General features: G+C 35.9%; 1 protein-coding gene across 3 annotated transcripts in view; it reads right to left on the bottom strand.

Annotated features, from left to right (window-relative positions):
* HAT1 (histone acetyltransferase 1) overlaps positions 1-25,566 on the bottom strand; it is a 58,946-nt gene that overhangs the window by 23,136 nt on the left and 10,244 nt on the right. For all 3 annotated transcript variants that reach the window (XM_042949129.1, XM_042949131.1, XM_042949132.1), the window contains exons 3-8: positions 18,287-18,362; positions 14,130-14,250; positions 4,797-4,976; positions 4,401-4,522; positions 3,796-3,900; positions 3,365-3,471 (exon numbers count right to left, since the gene is read on the bottom strand). In XM_042949129.1, the coding sequence (XP_042805063.1) occupies positions 3,365-3,471; positions 3,796-3,900; positions 4,401-4,522; positions 4,797-4,976; positions 14,130-14,250; positions 18,287-18,362 (711 nt within the window). The remainder of the gene's footprint in view (positions 1-3,364; positions 3,472-3,795; positions 3,901-4,400; positions 4,523-4,796; positions 4,977-14,129; positions 14,251-18,286; positions 18,363-25,566) is intronic.

The following is a 25,566-nucleotide window of genomic DNA, read 5'->3' as shown; positions in this document are numbered from 1 at the left end:
GCATGAACGGGGGAGGGGCAGAGAGAGAGGGAGACACAGAATCGGAAGCAGGCTCCAGGCTCCGAGCCATCAGCCCAGAGCCCGACGCGGGGCTCGAACTCACGGAACGCGAGATCGTGACCTGAGCTGAAGTTGGACGCTTAACCGACTGAGCCACCCAGGCGCCCCTGCAAGATCAATTTCTATTGCTAAATTCAATTCTCTTCAGAACTTTAGAAGAAATAAATCACTGATTATATTTATAAGGTCATACAACTGAGGTGTATTCAAATGCTTTATATCTTAAGATAATGACATCCTGAATAGGAAGGTACAGATGATATAAAGAACTATCTTCCAATATTTTGCTTTAAAATTAAGTGCTAAAAAAAAAAGAAAATGAGTGGCAATTACACCACAACCACCTGTCTATCCTGCAACATAGGCCCATCAATGTTAACTTAATTATTACCATATCAGGCTGTAAATCAAGTAAGCAAAAGGCCATCTCAATATAAAGAATATTCAGGGTTGCAAAGGAAGATCAAGAATCTACTAAAGATCAACAAAGGTAAAAATATATATACAAAATAATGGAGAAACAGGCAACGAAAATGACTAAAAAGTGGAAAATTATGTTTTCTTTTTTAAAAAAGACTGGGTATGGAAATCTAAAAGAAATGTCTTAACGAGAACAGCTGATAAGGCATTTTTAGTAATTTATAATGCTGAGAACTGTTAACGCTGAAAATAAAAGCTGATACCTAGTTTTCAAATTCAGAAGTCCTTTAGCACGTTTAGCCTTTTCTCTCTGGAGACTTCAGTTTGCAATGAATAAAGGCTACACTATTGATGACTCTTCACTGAGATTTAAGAAATAAAATTCTTTATCTGCTAATTGGTGCTAAGTATCAAGGACTTTATTGGTTGGAGTAGACAGAAGAAAATGGTTAAGAGGCTTCATAGAAACAACCCCTGCTGGCACATTACCCACTAGAGAAGACAAAGACTACTTATGTGAACTCTAAGTCTCCAGATTAAAATCACCAAAAAAGTCCCTTCGTTTAGCACCAAGTCTAAGCTCTATAGAGTAAACAGAAGCCAAATAATATTCAGCTTATTTAACAAGTGTCATCATTTTTATTGTCCCTGCAATTTTTCACTTAGCCAGTGAAGGTATCACTTAAACAATTTATAACTTTTGATACAAACTAACTTAAGCAGTTACTTCTTTATCTTCCAAATTTCCAAACCATTTCACAGTAGCACAAAAGTCAGATGAAAAGATTATTTAAATATGGAACTCCCTTTTAAAAGCAAATGCTTTCCCTCTAGTTTTTTATTAATCTACAGGATCAATTCAGAATCTGTTTTGCAGTAACTTTAATTTTGTTTACTCTGGACAAGTAAAACCCCTACATTACATGAAAAACTACTAATCTGCCTATTAGCCTCTGTGTGTGTGTGTGTGTGTGTGTGTGTGTGTGTGTGTGTATGTATGCGTGTGTGTGTGTATATATATATATATATATATTTTTTTTTTTTTTTTTCCAAAAGCCTACTTATATTTTTGTTGGTCCCACATCCAGTGCTTTTTTTTTTTTTTTTGGTATCTTTAAACAAATTGATAAAATTCCAAAACAGGGTTTTTTTACAAAAAACTAACATTTTAGTATGTGTTAGGTACTACAGCTTCAAAAACAAAAATGTACTCCAACTAGTATAGAATTAATAAAATGTAAGACCTAATTTGGATGTGAATATCTACTATAGTATTTTTCATGAAAAAAAAGGGGGGGGGGGTGACTTTCAGTTTAATCAGCAACTGTATGAGTAACAAATCTGAAACAGTGTTACTCAGGGAGAAGAAAATAACAATAACATAAATGTTCCAGCCACTCAGTTCTTTGGTAGTTCACATGTTACACACTATCATCTGTAACCCCATCTAATGATGACTCTGGCTAATTCATAATGAAAGATGTATCCAAAACAAATAAGCCTGCATTTCACCTTATAAACTACTGTTGTGAAGGTGTGCATTTTAGGAATATAAAACACATGTTTTAAGAAATGTGTATTCTCTGGGCTCCTGGGTGGCTCAGTCGGTTGGGCATCCAACTTCAGCTCAGGTCATGATCTTGTGGTTCATGGCTTCAAGCCCTGTGTTGGGCTCTGTGCTAACAGCTCGGAGCCTGGAGCTTGCTTCATGGATTCTGTGTCTCCCTCTCTCTCTCTGCCTCTCCCCCACTCTTACTCAGTCTCTAAAATAAATAAAACATTAAAAAACATTTTTTTTAAATGTGTATTCTAGGGGCACCTGGATGGCTCAGTTGGTTAACTATCTGACTTCGTTTGGCTCAGGCCATGATCTCATGGTTCATGAGTTTGAGCCCTGCATAGGGCTCGCTTCTGTTAATGCAGAGCCAGCTTCAGATCTTCTGTCCTCCCCCCAGCCCCTTCACTCTCATGCTCTCTCTCAAAAATAAATAAACATTTAAAAAAAAAGTGTATTCTATTCAGGAACGATTTGCCTAGGTTTTTCTTTCTTCGTGAGGCTCAGAATATTCTTCCTCTACATGAAAATTAGAGCAGGGCCTGTGAGCAATGCAATGGTTGGGCAAATGAAATGAACAACTAAAATCATACCACACTTACAAAGTACTTATGCCTGATCACAATTTCCCAATATATATCCAGTTCATTATCTTCAAGTTGTTCAATTCATAAAGCACTTTACTTAGATATATAATCCAATCCCACCAAAGGTGTATAATTTAAAATGTAACCATAAGCCATCTTCACACAGTTCCAGAAAGACCCCAAGAGAATGCTGCTATTTAAAACAGAATAGGTGGGGCGCCTGGGTGGCTCAGTCGGTTGGGTGTCCGACTTCGGCTCAGGTCACAATCTTGCGTTCCGTGAGTTCGAGCCCCGCATCGGGCTCTGTGCTGACAGCTCAGAGCCTGGAGCCTGTTTCGGATTCTGTGTCTCCCTTTCTCTCTGACCTTCCCCCATTCATGCTCTGTCTCAAAAATGAATAAACGTAAATAAATAAATAAATACGTAAATACATAAATAAATATATAAATAAAACAGAATAGTTATTTTTGTGATGCCTGGGTGGCTCAGCTGGTTGAGCATCAGACTTCAACTCAGGTCACGATCTTACGGTTTGTGGGCTCGAGCCCTATGTCAGGCTTTGCACTGACAGAATGGATCCTGCTTTGGATTCTCTGTCTCCCTCGACCCCCTCAAAAATAAATAAGCATTAAAAACAATTTTAAAAAACCAGAATAGTTATTTTTTGACAAAAATAAAATTAATCAGTAAAGAACAGATTCTTTAGAAAGGCTCTTTCAGTAACAAATCAAATTTCACATACCTGTAATATCAAGAACAGAAGGAGATGCAATGTAGTATCTATGAACTGTTTCAAGAAGTTGAGCACCATGGCCTTGACCTTGAAATGGAGTCAGTATCAGCATCTGACTACAGTAAAGAAATGATTTTAAAATTAAAATATCATAACATGATCCATTTAAGAATTGCAAATCACTATAGCATTAAGAACATTTTAAAGTTAGCGTGGTTTTTTTCAATCAACCTTCCAGAAATCCAAAAATTATCAAGATACGCAAAATTGGTTTAATCTTCCACACCGTTTCAATGGGAACAATGAAATAAATCAGTACATAGCCAATGAATAATGGTGATTTTTTTAAACAAATCAACACTATTATAACAAGTATTGGAAACTTCAGCAGTTCCTTCTTCTGAAATAAAAGACAAGGCACGTGTTATACCGCCAATTACCTTACACGTGGCCGGGTTTTGTCTGGGTACACATAGTAATTATAGACTGTCATGTAGCCTACGGTCGCAAAGAGCGTAGCTCCATCCTTATTATACTTCTCAAATCTGCAGATAAAACAGAAAGCCAAGCAGGTCAATTACAGTCGCGCTCCCATGCAGTGTCCATTTTCTTTTCCATTCTCCGACTGAATTTTCAGTGTCAGCAAGCTACTCTGTGAGGGCCCAATGGGTACACCTGCTATGTTCTGAATGTACAATTCGCTTAATTGGTGTGCAGCAACTTGGATAAATCAGACCTCTTTACATCACTTCAGTGCACTTGCCTATTATAAAGATGAATAGGTGGCAAGTAAAAGAAAACACAGGCAAAGCTCATTTTACTGTTTAAGCCTACATTCAGGGCCCTAACGGACAACAGCATTTAATTCAGCTCTATTCTCAAGGTCTCCGAAAGCATAATGAAGGAAAACTCAAGCCTCATAAACAATAGTTTTTCTTTCCTGGGAAAAATATCATTATACTGTCCCAATAATTGGGCCGCCACAATTAAAATGCTGGCTTTGTGGAGGTAATAAGGTCTACTGTTGCTTTAGAACTGTACTTACACTAGAAAGTAGTGCCATCTTTCATCATCCACGTCAATAAAGCTAGCAGTTTCAATAAACCACATCAAAAAGGTCTGAAGCCTTTCATGATATTCTCGAAAGCCTCTACATGTCATGTCAGCCTAGGGAAAAAGCCAGGAAAAGTCAGGTGAAACTCATCACAGAGGTAAGTGAAAGTCTGCAGAACACAAAACTATCCTGTGGGAAAATGTTTAGAAGTCTCAGATTAAGATGTGTACACAGACACACACACAAAATAGATCTTTGTTTTTAATGCTGACTGAAACTTGTTTCCTGAACTTAGAATGAGTCACTGAAAATAACACAACAAAACAGCACACCGGTTTCAGGCAAATGAAGTACTTTCACCCAAGAAATATTTAGATTTATCTTTACCTTGTATATCTGAAAGGTGAAGTTTTCCCCTCCTGTTGGACTGAGAACAGAGTATGTATGAAGTAAGGTTCCAAATGGCTTGAAATCGACTTCTTTTTCCAGCAAAGAGAGAAAGTCATTCGTGTTTGTACAAAATCCAGGTGGGATGATTTGTCTAATTTTGCCCTCAACATCGTCTGCCTAAGGAACAGAGGTTAAAGGACATAAGAAAACATTAATAACAAATTTGACTTTTAGTTGATTATACTTAATTTCTTTGAAATGGACAAAACCCACAAAAATCACAAAAATGAAGTTCCCAGTTAAACTAAAGAAGAAAACACATGGAGAAATGAGAAAGGATGAGTTTCATGTGCACAAGAGACTACTACCACACAAATCGGAGATGAACATAAGTATAATAAAGAAGTAAAAAAGAAGAGGCAGGTAGCCTGAAATCAGGTGCAAGAATGAGGGCAATGCTACTGAAATTCCTAACATTATATAGAAAATGCTGACCATATCCCTTCAGGACAATTGGAACTGGCCCAAACAAAAAACCGCTTATTATTTTATGTGTGTCAAGGAGACCATATTATCCAAGATCACAAGCAGTAGTAAGGGGAGGCTACAGTCTGACCAAACGAACAGCAAACTTACATTAACAAGTAGGTCGTAACTCCTTCATACACTAAACTCAATATTAAGACGACAATTTAAAAAATATGCCCACTTAGGACATACATAATTTATATGAATGGATAGATTATCCACTCATCCCTATAATGTGACACAAATTTTATAGACTTGGATTTGTGACAGTAGAAAGAGACAAGCCTGGACAACAAAATTAAACTCAGAGACTAAAATTACCCTTGTTAAACAACCTCAATGAATGTTAAAACTATCAGCTGAGCAGACTTCATAATCCCTTTCAAAACCCCAAAAGACCACTTGATTGAATACATTTACTACTTCTCTTTAACCATGAATATTTGATGAAGTCTTACAATAAAGTATTACTGCTTCTCACCAGGCAATAAAACTTAATGAATTGGTCTCAACTTAACAAAACCTTATCCCTCAATACAGTCCCTAAAAGCCTGACATTACATTCAACAAAATGAGCTTGCATTCTATTCAAACTTTTTCTTGAACAATGAGGCCAGGTTTTTACTTAATGGAGTTTGCCGTGAGTTCAGCTGTAATGTTTGTATTGTATCTATTTCCACAAGGACTGACACAAGAACACTTTGTGTTAACTTACTAAGCAGCTCTTTCATACCGTTTACATGCATGATGGGTATTAGTTCTAAACCAAGACCCTTGCTACTTAGCATTCAAAACAGGGAAATTAAGATGCTTAGGACAAAATACACTACAAAAGGCTAATACAACATGCTACTAATTCCTGTCCTTTCAACCATCTTTTAACTAAGTAGAAGCAATGCACCTGCAGATGAATAGCACTTTATTATCATTCAGTTACAATTTAGGATAGAGAACCAAGGATGGAGTTTATCACAAACAAGTTTTATTATTTTAATGCTCTGCTACCACCAACATTTATACATAACTTGTTTATAGCTATAAAAAAAGAAGAGCTATTATTTAAAACATAGCTCTTCAATACTATGCCCAACAGCTTATTTGTAATGCGTACATCAGTCCTTGCAGTTCATTCACCTTCAAGATCAAATAAACTGCATTTGATATTTTTTGTTTAAAGTGCCATCTAATGTGAAGAAACCATCTTAAACATATTTTATAGAATATGTACAACCTCAATAAGTACAAGAGGAAACTGTAATAATAAGGAATAGTTTTAAGCAGTCTGATGTATGGCAATTAAAATCCAAAGTAGTGACAGGTAAAGTAGTATAATTTTAGTCCAAGTTAAAAAAAGTCAAGAAATATTACTTTTAAATAAAAAGGTTTATAACCTATCAGTTTAAAAGAAAACACTTCAAAGCATTTATAGTATAATTATAAATTTTAAAAACATTCCCTATATCCTGTCTTCTTAACAAGGCATTGCAAAGTATGATCGAATAACTTCACATATCTTGCATCAAACGTAGAAACTAAGTTTCAAGTAGCAGTTCTGGTGGAAGACAGAGAAACCCAAAGGTTTGAGCTCAATAAAGCTGAAAGAGAGTTAATGTTTAACGTTCAGCCTTCAAGGGATACCTATTTACCATAATAAGTATCTTCAAATAAATACTTGGCTCTGGGCAAGTTCATAACATTTAAGAACTTTTACAGAAGAATAAAAGAGTAAGTTTAAAAACAAGGAATCTATTACATATAATAGGTTAGAAAAAACACGTATCGGATATATTACAAAAAATACATCGCATAAAACCAAATGGCTCTTATCTACTAAATATACTGTTTTAAGGAAAATGTCCCATAACCACCCTGTCTTAGAAATCTGTACTCTTTACTAATTTAGTTGAGTTAAATATTCATTTTTCATATTGGATTACTGGCCAGATAATAAAAATCGTCATTAAAGAAAAACCCATCCCATCATTTAAAATTTTTTTAAATATTTTTATTTGTTTGTTTATTTTAGTAGGCTCTACACCCAACATGAGGCTTGAAATCACAACCCCTGGATCAAGAGTTGCACGCTACAGTGACTGAGCTAGCCAGGCACCCCATCTCATCTTTTTTAAATTCCATGTAGAATCAAAGCTTAACTGAAACCTTTTAGTTCCAATGCTTGCCGCTAAAAGCTTAGATTCTATTTCTGAAGATCACTAAAAAATTCCCTACTTTCAAGAATATTATTTTAAACTGCAATTAAAATTAAAGAAAAAATGTACTTATAGATAAGAAATTAAGCATTCATGAATAGATCAAGAATCCAGAATACAACCTGATATATTAATTAATAAAGACATCCCTTACAAATGTTTTCCAAACATTTAGCAATATCTTTTTAAAAAGGAAAGTATAGGGGCGCCTGGGTGGCGCAGTCGGTTAAGCGTCCGACTTCAGCCAGGTCACGATCTCGCGGTCTGTGAGTTCGAGCCCCGCGTCAGGCTCTGGGCTGATGGCTCGGAGCCTGGAGCCTGTTTCCGATTCTGTGTCTCCCTCTCTCTCTGCCCCTCCCCCGTTCATGCTCTGTCTCTCTCTGTCCCAAAAATAAATAAAAAACGTTGAAAAAAAAATTAAAAAAAAAATAAAATAAAATAAAAAGGAAAGTATAGGGGGGTGCCTAGGTGGCTCAGTCAGTTGAGCGTCTGACTGTGGCTCAGGTCATGATCTCACAGTTCGTGGGTTTGAGCCCCATGTCAGGCTCTGTGCTGACACCTCAGAGCCTGGAGCCTGCTTTGGATTCTGTGTCTCCTTCTCTCTCTGCCCCTCCCCTGCTCATGCTCTGTCTCTCAAAAATAAATAAATATTTAAAAAAATTTTTTTAAATAAATAAGTATAAAGGAAGTATAAAGGTAACTATTATACTATTTAGTTTTTAGGTAAGTCATGATGAAATGTTTTAGATTGCATTATCTCACATTATGATTTCAACTTCCAATGTTCTATACCTTGATATATATGCGATTTTCCCAGAAAGCAATTTTTGCTTTTCCTCATCACTGCATAAAGCAATGTGCCTGAGAATAACTGGTAGTCTGCTATGATGTAAATATATTTACACCTTATTTGTATTTATACACATTTGAAAACCAAATGACGTTGTTAGTATCTTATCCTAAACAGCATTATTTGTGTAAATTTGTCTATGGTGAGTTATTTTTGAAATAATGATTTTAAAAAGGCCTGTTAAGTAGGTGCTCCTTTACTTGGCTAAAGTGGCAGACTTAATAACATTGACTAGAATTCTAAGATTACCTAAGATCTACTACAAACTACAAGCCAAAAAATTTCCGTATCTGCTTAATTTGCTCAATCTTACACTACCCGACAACATGTCTGGAAATCTGAGCGTTGTTAGAGAAGTTAACAGTGTGAACTTTTTCACTACTGGAAAAACAAAAGTGGTATCCTGTTGATTTATACTGCATTAGTATTTTGCTACCTAAGCTCATATATAAAATTCTAAGATAGAAATCTCAATATATAATTTGAAAGCTTTTTATATTTTATAAAAAGCATTACACACTAAGAACACTGTCAAAATTATCAAAAAGAGTATAGTGAAGTATTAGTCTACCAAAGATTATTTTTTCATTTCCTCAAGATTAAATTTTTAGAAGTGCACAAGGATTTTCTTTAAGATGCTAAAGAATCCAGAAAATTTTAAATATTTGCTCTCATCTACTCTCAAATTCAATCCATATTAGTGGAAGACAAGGATAAAATAGATGATTGAAATTCACAGATAATACAAACTGTACCCAAATATTTCAACTTCCTCTACTAAACCTTTTCCCAGAAATGCTAACAATTAGCAAGACTGAGCAATCTTAGTTACACTCCCTTGCACTAAAAAGCAATGAAATTACCTCAGAAAAAGCGGGAGACTCTGAAAAGTGTAAGACCTTGATGAAAGAAACTGAAGACAACACAAATAAATGGAAAGATATATTGTGTTCATGTTTGTACTACTCAAAGCAATCTATAATTAATGCACCCTCCATCAAAATACCAACCACATTTTTCACAGAACTAGAACAAAGAATCCTAAAATTTGTATGGACCCACAAAAGACCCTGCACAGCCAAAGCAATCCTGAGAAAGAACAACAAAGCTGGAGGTATCATGCTCCCTGATTTCACACTAGACTACAAAGCTATAGTAATTAAAACAGTATGGTATTGGCACAAAAACAGACAGATCAATGGAATAGAATAGAAAGCCTAACAATAAACCCATGCATATATGGTCAATTAATCAATGAGACAAGAATAAACAATGGGAAAAGACAGTCTCTCCAATAAATGGCATTGGGAAAACTGGACAGCTGCATGCAGAAAAATGAAACTGGACCCACTATCTTACACCATATACAAAAATAAATTCAAAATGGATTAAAGACTTGAATGTAAGACTTGATGCCATAAAACTCCTTTAAGAAAACATAGGCAATAAACTCTTTAACATTGTTCTTAGCAAGTTTTTCAGACTAGTCTCCTCAGGCAAGGGCAACAAAAGCTAAAGTAAACAAGTGGGATCACATCATACTAAAAAGTGGAGAAAAGGGAACCCTCATAACTGTTGGTGGAAATGTAACTGGTGCAGCCACGATGGAAAACGGTATGAAGGTTCCTCAAAAAATTAAAAACAGAACTACTATACAATCCAGAATTCCACTTCTGGATATTTATCGGAAGAAGATGAAAACACAAATTCAAAGAGACACATGCACCCCTGTATTCACTGCAGCGTTATTTACAATAGCCAAAATGTGAAGCACTGTAAGTATCCATTGATAGATGAGTAGATAAAGATAGGATATATACAAATACACATACAATGGAATATTACTCAGTCATAAAGAAATGAAATCTTGCCATTTGCAACGACATGGATGGACCTACAGAGTATTATGTTAAGGGAAATCTAAAAAACAAAGCATACGAACAAAACTCTTTGTTTACCGACTGTTCCTCCTAGCTACAATACAAGCTCCATGAGAGGAATGATTTTGTTTTGTTGCCACTATAGCATCAAGAATATAGAGGCATAGTGATATCTCAATACAAACTAAGAAGAGGAAAGCCCATCCCCCCAACATTCACTATCCATTCTTTTTTTATAAGGGGAAAAAAGTCTTTGCTTGAACATGTAATTTATACAAATCATCTTCGATCATGAAGCAAATAATCCTACAAAAAGACACCATAAAAGATTGATTCCTTACTCCTAACACAGCACTTCTAAATGGAAAAACCTGGTTTTCAAGAATGGAACAAGTAGAAGTCAATGCAAATACACAGCTATTTCACTGCAAATAGTATTTGAAAGATTTACCAATAACTAAGTCAATAGTTCCTTTGGAAGAAATCAATCCAGTATTATCAGCTGGAACTTTAAAAAAAAAAAAACACCACCACCAAAATCTTCAAATGACAGTATATTTTGTACTACAAAAGGAAACTACTACCTGCATTTTTAATAAGAGTATCTAGCTGGGCCTGAGAATTTAACAATCTAATAAGAAACATATGATCAGGGAAAAACTTCACTTTAATAAATAAGTCTATATTACACGCTAGTTTATACAGCATTGCGTGAATTTGGGCAAGTCCTTTACAATGAAACAAAATTTTAAAAATTAAACAATAAAAAGAACCAAATCAACCAGTCCCAAGTCATGGAGAGGTTTTAGCCAACAAAAGATGGGGCATGAGATTGGCAAAAGATTTAAGTCAGAAGTTTAAAGTCCATTTAAAACCTTGAAAAAGTTAGTTTTGGGGCCCCTGGGTGGCGCAGTCGGCTAAGCGTCCGACTTCAGTCAGGTCACGATCTCGCGGTCCATGAGTTCGAGCCCTGCGTCAGGCTCTGGGCTGATGGCTCGGAGCCTGGAGCCTGTTTCCGATTCTGTGTCTCCCTCTCTCTCTGCCCCTCCCCCGTTCATGCTCTGTCTCTCTCTGTCCCAAAAATAAATAAAAAACGTTGAAAAAAAAAATTTTTTTTTAAAAGAAAGAAAGAAAGAAAGAAAGAAAGAAAAAGTTGGTTTAATTGCTAATCTGCCCCTCGCCCAGTGGCACTCTGTCTCTCTCAAAAATAAATAAACATTAAAAAAACCTTTTTTTAAAAAATAAGAATGCAACTTGCAATTTTGTAAATGTGATTCAGCGACAAAAATGGCATTTCATTTAAAAAACTCAACTCTGTGAAATAATTCTTTAATTTTTTTTAATGTTTATTTTTGAGAGAGAGAGAGAGAGAGAGAGAGAGAGAGAGAGAGAGAGAGTGCAAGCAGGGGAGGAGCAGAGAGAGAGGGAGACACAGAATCCAAAGCAGGCTCCAGGCTCCGAGCTGTCAGCACAGAGCCCAACGAGGGGCTCAAACTCACGAACCGCAAGATCATGACCTGAGCGGAGGAAGTCGGACGCTTAACCCACTGAGCCACCCAGGCACAGGCACCCTTCTGTGAAGTAATTCTTAATGAAAAGTTTCAATGCCTTGAAGGAAGATAGTTGGGGGGGATGGGTTAAACAGGTGATGGGGATCAAGGAGTACACATGTAATGAGCCCTGGGTGACAACGTATGGAAGTGCTGAGTCACTATACTGTACACCTAAAACTAGTATTACACTGTATGGTAACTGGAATTTAAACAAAACTTTAAAGAAAAAAAAAAAAATTGCAGTGTGTTTAAATAGGAATGCGCAGAAACAGAACAACTCTAAAACACATAATTTTCTTTTTAAAGTTTATTTATTTATTTAAAGAGAGAGAGCCTGCACACAAGCCAGGAAGGGGCAGAGAAGAGAGACAGAATCCTAAGTAGGCTCCACCTCACCTGAGCAGAGATCAGGAATTTGACACTTAACTGACTGAGCCACCAAGATGTCTGAAAACATACAGCTTTCTTAAGGTCCCTCAGGGATTCATGTCCATCCTAAACATGCAAAATACACTCATCCCATCCCAACACTGCCAAAAGTTTCAACCATTCCATCATCAACTCAAGTCCAAAATGTCATATCTAATCAGGTATGAGTGAGACTCTGGATAGGATACTTCATGAGGCAAAATTCCTTTCCACCTGTGATACTGTGAAACTAGAAAGCAAGTTATTGCTTCTAAAATACAGTAGTGGGACAGGCACAGGATAAGTTAAGGAGTTTCCCATTCCAAAAGGAAGAAAATGGTAGAAAGAAAGGTGTCACTGGTACCAGGCAATTTCAAAATCCAGAAGGTCAAATTCCATTAGGTTTCAAGACTTGGGGATACTGTGGCCTGCAGTTCTACCCTCTGGGTCTTACTCCTTTTTCTCAAAGGGAAGTACACGTTTGCAGCTGAGTAGTGTTATCAGCTTGTTTCCTACCTATAGAATTTAGAAAATTCATTTGCCTTTCCTCATCCTGTTAGTCCACACTGGCAGTGTTTCTGCTGATATAACACTCTCAAAACCCTTCTAGGTCACCTGTGTATGCCATAAGGGTTCATGCCATTAGACAAGATGGTCCTACAAAGGACTTGATCTCTACTCAATCTCTATTCCTGGCTTTTGCTGAGATTACTGAGGAGATACAAGAGTCACATGCCTAATCTCTTCAGCAAGAGTAAAAAGTTATCTAGCCACGCTTTTAGCTTTCTCTCCACAGCACGCTTTCCTAACAATGAATCTCCTAATTTCCGTGTCTTCTGCAACCTGGATAGGCTAAGAGTCTCCCAAATCATCAAGTCGTGGATCTTTTATGCTTTACGGTTCTTCTCACAATCTCTCCCTTTCCTCCCACATTTATAATAAGCCGCAAGAAACCGGCCACAACTTGAACCCTTTGCTTGGAAATCTCCTCAGCTAAATATCCAAGTTCACTGCTTATAAATTCTTTCTATATAAATGTAGGACACAATTCAGCTAGGCTTTCTGGCACTATATAACAAATATCTATCTCCTTTCCTTCGTTTTCTAATAACATGTTCCTCCTTCCCTTCTGACTCCTCGACAGAGGCACCTTCAACATTCCTATTTCTACCAATATACTGTTTGTGATGGTACATTATTCTCTATGATGATATTGGCTTTCTCTCTCATGCTTCTAACTTTGTTCTGAGCCCTCACCAGCAATGCCTTTAATGTCCATATTTCTACCAACAGTCTTTTCAAGGGAGTCCATGCTTTTTCTATCACGTACCTCAAAATTCTTCCAGTTTCTACCCATTACCTATTTCCAAAGACATTTCTAGAGTTTTAGTTATTTGTTGCAGTAGCACCCCACTTCCTGGTATGAAAATCTGTATTAGTTTCCTGCGGCTGCCATAACAAACGACCACAAACTTGGAGGCTTAAAACAACAGAAACTTATTCTTTCACAGCCTTGAGGCAAAGTCTAAAAACCGTATCACTGAGCTAAACTCAGGTGTCAACAGGGCCACACTCCCTCCAGAGGCTCCAGCGGAGAATCTGTTCCTTGCTTCTTCCAATTCTAGTGGCCAGAATTGTATTTGGTAAACAAAATACAACTATGATCATAAGAGTGAACATTTTTATAGAGAAGGACCACTCAGGAAATAGATCAGGCTAAGGATCATCAAACGTTAACTGCCATGATAGGCAGGCAATCACATCCATAACTAAAGATTGAATATGTGGTTTCAAAGCTACTATATAACAGATTCTCTCCTCCCTGAAACCTTTAAATTTTAAAACCTGCTTTATACTCAAATGGAAAGCAGAGTTAAAGATAAATTCATTTTTGTTCTTACCTCTACACAGTCAAAGTTCTCATCAACTTTAGACGCATATTCAACACGGAACATTGTTGACAGGCTACCAGCAATATAGTATAACAGGATCTTCAGACCCTTGTAACCAAAAGCAGTTTCACTGAAAAGGAAAAAAATATCAGTAATCTGAGACCCCAGAAAGAATCTTGCAAAGTCATTACCAAGTATTAACCATCCATATAAACAAGTTTAACTTTATGGGTAGTTTCAAGATTTTAAACGACACCCGTTTTAAAAAGAAACAAGTATTTGTAATGAAACTGTGTCTCAGCTTTCCTCATTTATAAAATGAGAGGGGCACCTGGGTGGCTTAGTAGGCGAAGCATACAACTCTTGATCTCAGGGTTATAAGTTCGAGCCCACACTGGGTGCAGAGATTACATAAAAATAAAATCTTTAAAAAAAAAATAAGAGAAAATAACAGCACCTACCTTCGGGAAGTTGTTTGGGCTGAATGAGGAAGTTAATACCTGTAAACTGCTTATAATGTTGACTAACACATTATACAAGTAGTAATAAGTGTCAGATGTTACTGCTACTGTTGCAGCTGCTGCTATTATTACTAGTACCAGAGAGCATTTCAAATCAGACACAAGTGGTATTAAACTGGTACCTGGCTAGGCAAGCAGCTAACTTGTAGCTTTGGCCCAGTCTTGCCTCCAATTTACCACCTGCTTCTATCATCAAGCTACCAGAGCTGCTGAGAGTAGTGAAAGCACCTAATTACACCCCTGTATGAACTCAGAAAGCAGATCTGGGGCTGCTATTTTTCCAATCCTGCTCCCTGAAATCCATCTACGCCTTGATATTCTCTAAAAAGAGTCTTCCAAAATGTGAATCTAAAATATTCAGAATAGGTAAAGCTACAGAGACAGAAAGTAGATTAATGATTGCCTAGGGCTGAGGAGAGTAATGGGGAAAAAGCATGACTGCTAAGTGGTTATGGGAATTTGGGTAGGAATGACAAAAATATTCTAAAACTGATTGTGAAGATGACTACACAACACTCATTATGCTAAAAATCATTGAGCTGTATACTTTAAATACAGGGGCGCCTGGGTGGCTCAAGTTCAGTTAAGCGTCCGACTTCAGCTCAGGTTACGATCTGTTTGTGAGTTCGGGCCCCACGTCAGGCTCTAAGCTGACTGTTCGGAGCCTGGAGCCTGGAGCCTACTTCGGATTCTGTGTCTCCCTCTCTTTCTGTCCCTCCCTGGTTGTGCTTTCTCAAAATGAATAAACATTAAAAAATTTTTTAAAAAGTAGATCAACTATATAGTAAATTGTATCTCAATAAAGCTTTTCTTTTTTTAAGTGAATTCTGAAGAAGAGTACCTGGAAGAAGCAGTGCCATTTCCAGATTTCTGTCTAGACTACCAAAATAAAATATTAGCAGTGTCCATTCCAGGACTCTGAAAGTTATGTTTATAAAAAGGAATGGCAATGATAGTAGTATCAAGGTCATACCTGAACCATAAGACATGGTCATCATAATTATCTGTCATCTGTCTAACTTAGGAGTATGCAAGCATTTTTAATGACATGCAAAACAGAATGAATGTACAGAATACCATTAAGAAGCATCATCTGTAGACTAGATCCTATGCACCAAAGGAAGAGATTTTAAATAGCAGTAACAGGAAGAGAATAAATAGCTCCTTAAAAATAGAAATCCAAAAAGAAAACATTCCTCTTTTTATAATAAAATAAAACCTATTTGAAATACAAAAGACTCAAATTTTGGCATGAATCAATACATAATAAAATACAATTATTACTACTTAATAGCACATAAAATGCCTAATCTGATACATTAATAATTAAAACTTCTGAGAAAATTTGTCAATGAAGAGAAATCTGTCAATTTCAAAACACATGCGGGGCACCTGGGTGGCTCAGTTGGTTAAGCATCTGACTCAATTTCAGCACAGGTCATGATCTCACCATTCGTGAGTTTGAGCCCTGCATCAGGCTCTGCACTGGCAGTGCAGAACCTGTTTGGGATTCTCTCTCCCTCTCTCTCTGCTCCTCTTTTACTAGTGTGCTCTCTCTCTCTTAAGATAAGTATACTTTCAAAACAAAAACCACATTAAATAAATATGTGAACAATGCTGAAATAACACATAGGTAAAACAGCCATGAAGGGAAATATTTTAAATGTCAACTATATCAAAACACGCTTTCTTCCTACAACAAACCAGGGTTCCTTAGGAAAATGGCTGACTCCAGAAACACTGGAAAAAGTATACGATGAATCTGAAACATCTTACCATATCAGAAAGTAAAGTGTCCCCAAAATGATGATGATATATCAAAAGGATTCAAAAGCCCATTTGAAATGGGGTAATTTGAGTGTCACAATAACAGTAATGGATTATAACTCATTGGATTAAAAAAGAAGAATCCTTGAGTCTCTTCTGATATACACAAAGAAATACTTAAGGGGAAAAAAAGAGCTCTTCCTTACAGAATGCCAACTAATAAATGTAGAAGTTATGACAAAGTTAGAGAATCACTATTCTATAATCACAGTAAAATACCAATTCAGGCAAGAATCATCAATGGATTTAAAACTACTGGGTGAAAAAGACTGATAGGGAACAGTATATTTTCAGTCTCAGAGTATCTCCCCACAGATTACATAATAAAGGAAAAAACCTTACAGTGGAGAAAGCTGACAGGCACCTCTAAACTAAGTTAACAAGTTATGGAACATACTGACATCATGAGCTTTCTGATTGTGACAGACTAAGGACACACACAACTTCTGCTAAGGTACTACAAAAATGCACAATATCTGAATTTAATCATGAAGAAAAATCAAACTAATCCAAAATTAAAGTTTATAAAACTAGCCTAGGGGCGCCTGGGTGGCTCAGATGGTTAAGCGGCCGACCTCAGCTCAGGTCATGATCTCGCAGTCCGTGAGTTTGAGCCCCGCGTCGGGCTCTGTGCTGACAGCTCAGAGCCTGGAGCCTGTTTCAGATTCTGCGTCTCCCTCTCTCTAACCCTCCCCCGTTCATGCTCTGTCTCTCTGTCTCAAAAATAAATAAACGTTAAAAAAAATTAAGAAAAAAAAAAAAAAAAACTAGCCTATAACCCACAAAAATGTGATATCATGAAAAACAAAAAGACTGAGGAACTGTTTCAGACTAAAGGAGCCTAAACTAAATGCAATATATGACTCTGGATTGGATCCAGAATGAAGAAAATTGTTAAAAAGAATTACTGGAAACCAATTGGCAAAATTTGGAATGTGGATGATATATTAGAAAATAGTATTACAGCAATGTTAAATTTCCCGAGTTTTGATAATTCTATGGTTACCATCCTTGCTTTTAGGAAATACATTGTAAAGAATTTAGGAGTAAGGGATCAAGATACATCTGCAACCAACCCTCAAATGGTTCAACAACATACCAATAGATCTATATAGCAGTGAACGATTAAAGCAAATATAACTAAATGGTAACTGGGGAATCTAGATTTTAAAGGATATAAGAGTACTATTCTTATAATTTTCTGCAAATGTGAAGTTTTTTTCAAAATCAAAAGTTAAAAAAAAAATGGTAACTGGCTATTCTAATAATGTAATGAAGCTATAAGAAATTAAGGAATTGTGCTGAATATCCTAGGATATATCTTTAACATTGCTTTCAAAAATAAATTTCTCTGTAAATAAATAAACTGCTTACTCATCATCGAAGAACAACTTGAGCTTTCCAGCTTTAGGAGAGTATATTTTGTACTAAAAGCAATATAGCACAGCAAGAGGAAGAAAAAAGTAGTAGTTACAAATATGGGCTTCACAGTCAGACTGCCTGAATCTAAACTTTGGCCAGTCAGATGTCCTTAAGCAACTACCCAATTCCACCAATGTACAGTGTAATGACTAGTAATACCATCGCTAAAACAGCTGTGAGAATTAAATGAGAGAATGCCTCTAAAGTACTCTGTGATAAGTATTATATAGTAAACTGGTGTCTCAATGTCAAAAATGCCATTCTAATGTATATTTTAAATAAATTACATAAAAAACAACAAAGAAAATAAAGTCTGATTTCTAGATCTTAAACAAAAAAAGTGTTGGGTTTTTTTTGGCCATACTAATTTGGCAAACATCTTACTATGTTACTTACTCATCCCCAAAGAGTTGGTGGGTATATTCAGGAAAGAAAGTTCTAATGTCATTCTCAAGATCTTCAGGAAAACGAACTGTTTAAAAGAATAAAAAATATAGAGATATTAAAGATACTAAATTAAAGATATTAAAGGTGACAGGTATTTCCATTTCAAGAATTTCACTATAACTAGGGTACAGCCAACATTTTTCTTATGTAAAATGTAACTTCTCCATTATATGATTTACATCAGATTCTCATGAGACAAATGAACAATGAATAATATTGCTTTGAGTGCTTTAGCATCAAAACCCTACTGATTCTAAGAATTAGAAAACTAGGTATGAGAGGCATCTGATTTAGTTTTTATTTTTCTATATGTTTATATACAATGAAAAGAGTAAAAGAAAATAAAACCAAAAAGATACTTGCAGCTAAGAAAAGCTACAGCATCAATGAAAGAAAAACAAAAACAACAACAAAACCTATGGAAAACATTCTGAGGACAAGAATAATCTGAGTTTTGAAGAGGCCTTTATCATCACATCATTCTTTATCAGTGCAAGATGATATTTATGTTGTTACTAGGTTTTAGAGGGGTTTTTTGCTATTAAAAGTAATACTGCAATGACATCCTCATACACACACCTTGCTGTACAAGTACACACAGGATAAATTCCTGGCAGTAGAAGTGCTGAGTAAAAGTACTGAATTATTTTTGTAAATACTGCTTAACTGTTCTCTAAAAATACTTTAACAGCATGTATATGTATATATGTATATGTACATACATATGTATATATGTATACGTGTATGTATATGGATATATACATATATACACACATGCACACACACCCACCTACCAGCAGCTACTTAGATTCCTTTGCTTCCCACATTCTTGACAATATTCTGGACCCTCAACTTTAATTTCTACCGATTTAAGATGGAAAAGGGTACTCTGTTATTTTATTTGCATTTATTGTGACTTCTGATATTACTGGACATTTTCCCAATATAATTTATCTTATGTATAATTTATCTTACCCCACCATCTTTAAATTGAAGAATGAAAAGTTGTAGATGAAAAATTTCTAACATTGTCCTCCTACAACAGATCATTCACAGGATGCCAAAGTATCATCCAGCAGATTAATGATTTACAAAAGAAAAGATAGCTTTTCACATAGACATCTGGCAGTCACCACCTTTTCAAGACCAACATTGTATGTCTGCTGATTAAATGCAATATAAAATATACATTTTCCTACCAAAAGTGTTTATGCCAGATCTAATCCAGCTTTAAACCTTCCAGTTTACAAGAAATATGGAGGACAGAGTAACAGGTGAACTACTACTAAAAGAAAACAGACAAATCAAGAATGTAGATTTGTCTAATAATTCTATACAATGACTTTACTCTCCCAAATAAATCAATGGCAGAGGGGCAAAAAGTTCCATGTTGAGGGGAGGGATTGTTCTGGATTAAAAGAAATTAAAGAAACTTTACAGCCAACCATAATGCACGATCCTTGACTGAATTCTGGTTTAAATAATTAAAAAAAAAAAACAAAGCTATTGAAGACTTTCAAGGACAACCAAGGAAACCAGAAAATTACATATCAAAAAATTACCATTAATTTTTATAGGTGTAATAATGGAATTATGGTTATATATGTAAATATTCATATATTAGAACATGTGCTATGAGGGAACTGTCATGATATTTAGAAATCTATTTTCAAAGAAATCAGCAAATGTACATACTACAGCAAATACAACGGGGTGCCTGGGTTGCTCAGTAGGTTGAGTGTCCGACTCTTGATTTCAGCTCAGGTCATGACCCCAGAGATGTGGGATCAAGCCTTATGCTGGGCTCTGTGCTGTGTGGAGCCTGCTTAAAATTCTCTCTCTGCCCCCCCCCCCCCCAAATAAAATGAAATATAAAAAAATATTCTAAACCAAATATGACAAAATTTTAATTGCTGAATTCAGGTATTAGATATATAAGTAAGTTATGTTCTATTCTCTCAAGTTTTCTATGTGTTTACCAATTTTCATGATGAAAATTGAAATTAAAAAAAGCCTGGGCAAATACAGCAAAATGTTAAGATGTGGAAAAGCTGAGTGATGGGATCATGATATTCATTAGTTTGCTATGTATTTTTTGCATGTCTGTAATATTTCACAATAAAAAAATAAATAAATCCGGTATGTTTAGACTCATTAACCCCCCAAATTTCCCACCACTGCATCTCTAATATTTAAAAATGTTTAGAAGCCTCTAGAAATTATTAAAAATTAACTGCAAACTACTGCTTCTAATATATAGCACTTTGGTAGTGATGAAGAGACACAGACAAAAAGAAACATTATAAGTGTCAAAAACCTAGCTATGATAACTATTTCTATAGTTTGGATTGGCTTTCTTCAATGTTCCTGTCATCTAAACTACTAAGGTTTTACTATTTCGGCATGAAATGTAGTCCACAGGTAATAGGAACTAAAAGAAAGAGAAAGCAAAGTGATGAGTCTTTTAATTGAAGTAAAACTCAAATACTTTAAGGCAAATATATAATTAAATATTTATTGCTTGGATCTGATTAGATTTGGGTGAAATAATCCAAGAGAGATTCTTTAAAACTAATGCTATATATAAAGTATTCTTTTAATATCTAATAGATGAAGTTTTTTAAATAATTTTTTTAATCTTTAAATTTATTTGAGAGAGAGAGAAAGCATGAGTTGGGGGAGGGGGGAATCCCAAGCAATTTTACCACTACCTCTTTCTAGCTCACTCCTTGTGATACCTCAACTCTAACAATTCTTTAACCTCCAACCTCCACCAGTACTTACAATGTATTGATTAGAACACAATTTTCACTGTTCCTCCCCTTCTTTGTACCCTCACTTTCCAGTGTAGGATTCCATGGCCAATCAATATTATCACTCCCTCATAAACATCCTTAACTCCTTTGCTCCAATCTTTGTCATGCCAGTCTGCTAAATCCCCACTCTAGTTAAGTCTGACGGTATGCCCACTTTTTGCTACACCCTTGCATCTTCATGTAGTTGACCTTGACTTTACATTCATGAGTACAAAACTTGGAAGTGGACCCTTAGTGCTACCTGACAATCATACTATAGTTGTCAAGGCTACTCACTCTTGTTTGACAAGATGACTACTTCCTCAAAACTCCAACATCTTCTAGAAACACATTCTCATCTGATAACCTTGCTTCTTGTTTCACTTAGGAAACAGAAGCATTCACAAAAGAACATGCACAACTGCCACTTCTACACCTAATTTATTGTAGCCATTCCCACGTCTTCCTTTTGTTAAACTGGCAGAGAAATTCTCCATGCTCCCATCTAAGACTAACCTCTACAATGATATTCTCAAGAATATTCTCTCGTATTTTCAAGATCACTCCACAAATACTCCTCATTCTTTTCCTGTACCATTCTCCCCTTCTCTGACAGATCATAGGCATCAGCATATAAACATGCTGTTATTTCTCCCATGCTTAAGTAACTCTTGTTGCAATACTCATATCTGAAAAACCCGTCTTCAATATAAGACAAAATGAAGAGTTAAAGTGGGGACAGAGATAGAGACCCCTTTATTACCAGAGATAAAAAAGGAACTTTTTTTTTTTTTTTTTCTTTTTTTGAGACAGAGAGAGAATGTGTGTGAGCAGGGGAGGGGCAGTGGGAGAGGGAGAGAGAATCCCAAGCAGGCTCCATGCCCAGCACGGAGCCAGAAGCAGGACTCAATCCCACCACCATAAGATCATGACCTGAGCCAAAATCAAGAGCTGGATGCCTAAATGATGGAGCCACCCAAACACCCCAGGAAGGAACATTTTATAAATGCTTAAAGGGTTAATACATCAAGAAGGGTTAATGCATCATCTGTATGCACCTAATACCAAATCTTCAAAATATATGAAGCATTAACTATGCTTCAATTAAAAAAAAGAAGAAGAAAAATACATGAAGCAAAACTAGACAACTGAAGAAACAGACAAATCCACAATTATAGCTGGAATTTTCAATAGTCCTCTCTCAACTGTTCTGACAGAATAAGTAGATAAAAATCAGCAAAAATATACAAGACTTGAATAACACCATTACACCAAGTGACATTTATAGAACCTTGTATAAAACTGCAGAATATAAATTATTTACATTCTCTGGGACCCTCCCCAAACACCTGGAACATTCACCAAAACAGACAATATGTGCTAGACTATAAAACAAATCTCAAATTTAAAAGGACTGAAATAATCTGACCTTCCTGGAATTAACAGAAATCAGTATAATAAGGTAGCTAGAAAAGCCCCAAGTATTTGCAAATTAAGCAACATTTTTTCTGTGTAGCCCACAGATCAAAGAAGAAATAATAACAGAACAATAATAAAAAACACAACATAACAGAATTGGTGGGATGCAAGTAAATCAGTATTCAGAGGTAAATTTATAATTTTAATGCTAGTATTACAGATAGAAAGTTTAAAACCAGTTATTTAAGCATTTACCTCGAGAAGGGAGTTTGTTTGTTTGTTTGTTTGTTTGTTTAATTTATTTATTTTGAGAGAGAATGAGCAAGGGAGGGGCAGAGAGAGATAGAATCCCAAGTAGGCTCCGCACTGTAGGCCAAAGCCTGTTGTGGGGCTCAAAATAAAAAATGGTGAGATCATGATCTGAGCTGAAATCAAGAGTCAGATGCTTAATACACTGAGCCACCCAGGCACCCCAAGAAGAGAGATTTCTTAGGAGCAAATGAAAGAATAATTAAGATTATAAAGATTAAGAGAAATAAGAAATAAACAGAAAAGCAATTTTTGAAAAGATCAGTAAGACTGATAAACTGATAGGCAGACTCATTAAGAAAAAAGAGAGAAAACACCTATTACCAGTATCCCAGAAAAGGGATTACAGATTCTACAATCCTTAAAAGGGTAACGGGGATATTATGAACAACAATCTGACAGGAAATTTAGGTAAAATGGACAATTTCCTTAAAAGACAAAAATTACCAAAACTGACACAAGAAGAAACACCAAATCAGAATAGTACTAAATCTACTAATTAGATTTCTAGTGACAAACCTTCTGACAAAGAAAACTCAAGGCCCACAAAGCTTCACCGGCAAATTTTATTGAACATTTAAAGAAGAAATATCAGTCTTTTGCAAATTCTTTTTAGAAGATGGAGAACACTTGCCAACGCATTTTATAAGGCTGGCAAAACCCTCATACCAGAATCAAACTAAGACCTAGAAAAAAAGATTACATCTATAAATGAATGTGGGGAGAACTGCTGTCTTAATAATACTGAGGCCTTCAGGGTGCCTGGGTGGCTCAGTTGGTGAAGCATCTGACTCGGTTTTGGCTCAGGTCATGATCTCACAGTCTGTGAGGTCGAACCCCGCACTGGACTCTGAGAGGACAGCATGGAGCCTTCTTGGGATTCTCTCTTGCTCTCTCTCTCTCTCTTTCTCTCCTGCTCTTTCCCTGCTCATGTGTGCATGCTCTCTTTTTCTCAAAATAAACTTTAAAAAATAATAATACTGAGCCCTTCAATCTATGAATTTTAAAAACTTACACCACCAAACATTCATGAGGATATGGAATAACCAGAATTCTAATATATTATCAGAGAATGTGAAAGTACTTGGGAAGTCAGTCTGGCAAGTATCTCATAAAGCTAAACATACAACCATCCTATGACCGAGTAAATCTACTGCTAGGAGTTTACCCTAAATAAAATCATGGGTCCACAAAAAGACTTATTACAAGAACATTCTTAGCAGAGTTATTTATAACAACCAAAAACTAGAAAAACCGAAATGTCCATTAACTGATGAATAGCGATATATCCAACAACAGAATAGTATTCAGCCATAAATAGGAATGAACCTTTGTTATAGGCAACAATAAGATGTATCTCAAACACATGCTGATTGAACTAAGCCAGTCACAGAGTACACATGCATAACTACATTTATATAAAGTTCTAAAACAGGCAAAACTCTTTTTTTTTTTTTTAAACGAAAGGAATCAGAACAGTAATACTTTGCAGGAAGCAGGGACTGAAAGGGAAGGAACAAAGTTCTGTCCACTGAGAAGGCCACTCTCATTAATGTTAGACCAACACTAACAGCAATGAGTTTACCAGCTCACCTATTAGATCTTGGCTTCAAAATACCATTTTCCTCTTAAAAACAAAACAAAACAAAACAAAACAAAAAACCAGGGCTCCCTGGAGAAATGCCTGATTCCAGAGCTATGACAGACCTAACAGATGAGCCTGGAATATCTTGTTCTAAAAAATAATCAGAATGAAGTAATCAAATGAAGAGGACATGTAAAAAAGACATAGAAGCCAGCAGGAACTGGGCTCCCACTGGCCAAATCAGGGACAATATAGGCACCAAAATAAATGATAGTAACAGATTATAATCCACTAAATAAAAGAGGAACTAAATAAATGAAAGAACTGGAAGTTTAATGAAAAACTAACAAGTGCAATGAAATCTGCACATCACTTCTGTGATATTCCTACCAGAAAAATATAACCTTAAATAAACCTTGAGCAAATATCAGATAAACCCAAAGTGAGAGACATTCTACAACATAACTTATCTATAATCCTCAACTGGTCAAGGTCATGAAAGTCAAGAAAAGACTTACAACTGTTTCAGTCTGAAGGGGACAAAAGAAAACAAGGCAACCAAATGTAAGCCCTGGCCCTAATTAAACTGGATCCCTTTGCTATAAAGGGCATTTTAAGATAAGTGGAAAATTTAAGCAGAGTCTGAGAATTAGATGGTGATAATGTACTGATATTAATTTTCTAATTTTAATGACTATATTCTGGCCATGTATAATAATGTTCTTGTTTACAGTAAATATACATTAAAGAATATGTGGTGATGATGCATCAAGTCAGCAATTTATTCTCAAATAGTTCAGGGAGAAAAAGTCTTTGTACTTATACTTCCAACTTTTCTGTAAGTTTGCAATCGGTTCAAAACAAAATCAGTTCAATGGCTCAGCCGGTTGAACATCCAACTCGATTTTGGCTTAGGTCATGATCTCGCGGTTCATGAGAGCAGTCCCCCATCTGGCTCTGCACTGTTGGAGAGCCTGTTTGGGATTTTCTCTCTCTCTGTCCCTCCCCAGGTTATGCTCTCTCTCCGTCTCTTTTAAAATAAACTTTAAACAAAACAAAACAAAGGAATGTAGCCCACCAGACCTGCTGCATGTATCAACCCCCAAAACTGGGTTTTAAAT

The sequence above is a fragment of the Panthera leo genome, chromosome C1 (genome assembly GCF_018350215.1).
Source record: "Panthera leo isolate Ple1 chromosome C1, P.leo_Ple1_pat1.1, whole genome shotgun sequence".
NCBI classification, from domain to species: domain Eukaryota; kingdom Metazoa; phylum Chordata; class Mammalia; order Carnivora; family Felidae; genus Panthera; species Panthera leo.
The sequence above is the reverse complement of the archived record's forward strand: the minus strand, read 5'-3'. Positions and strand labels throughout refer to the sequence as shown.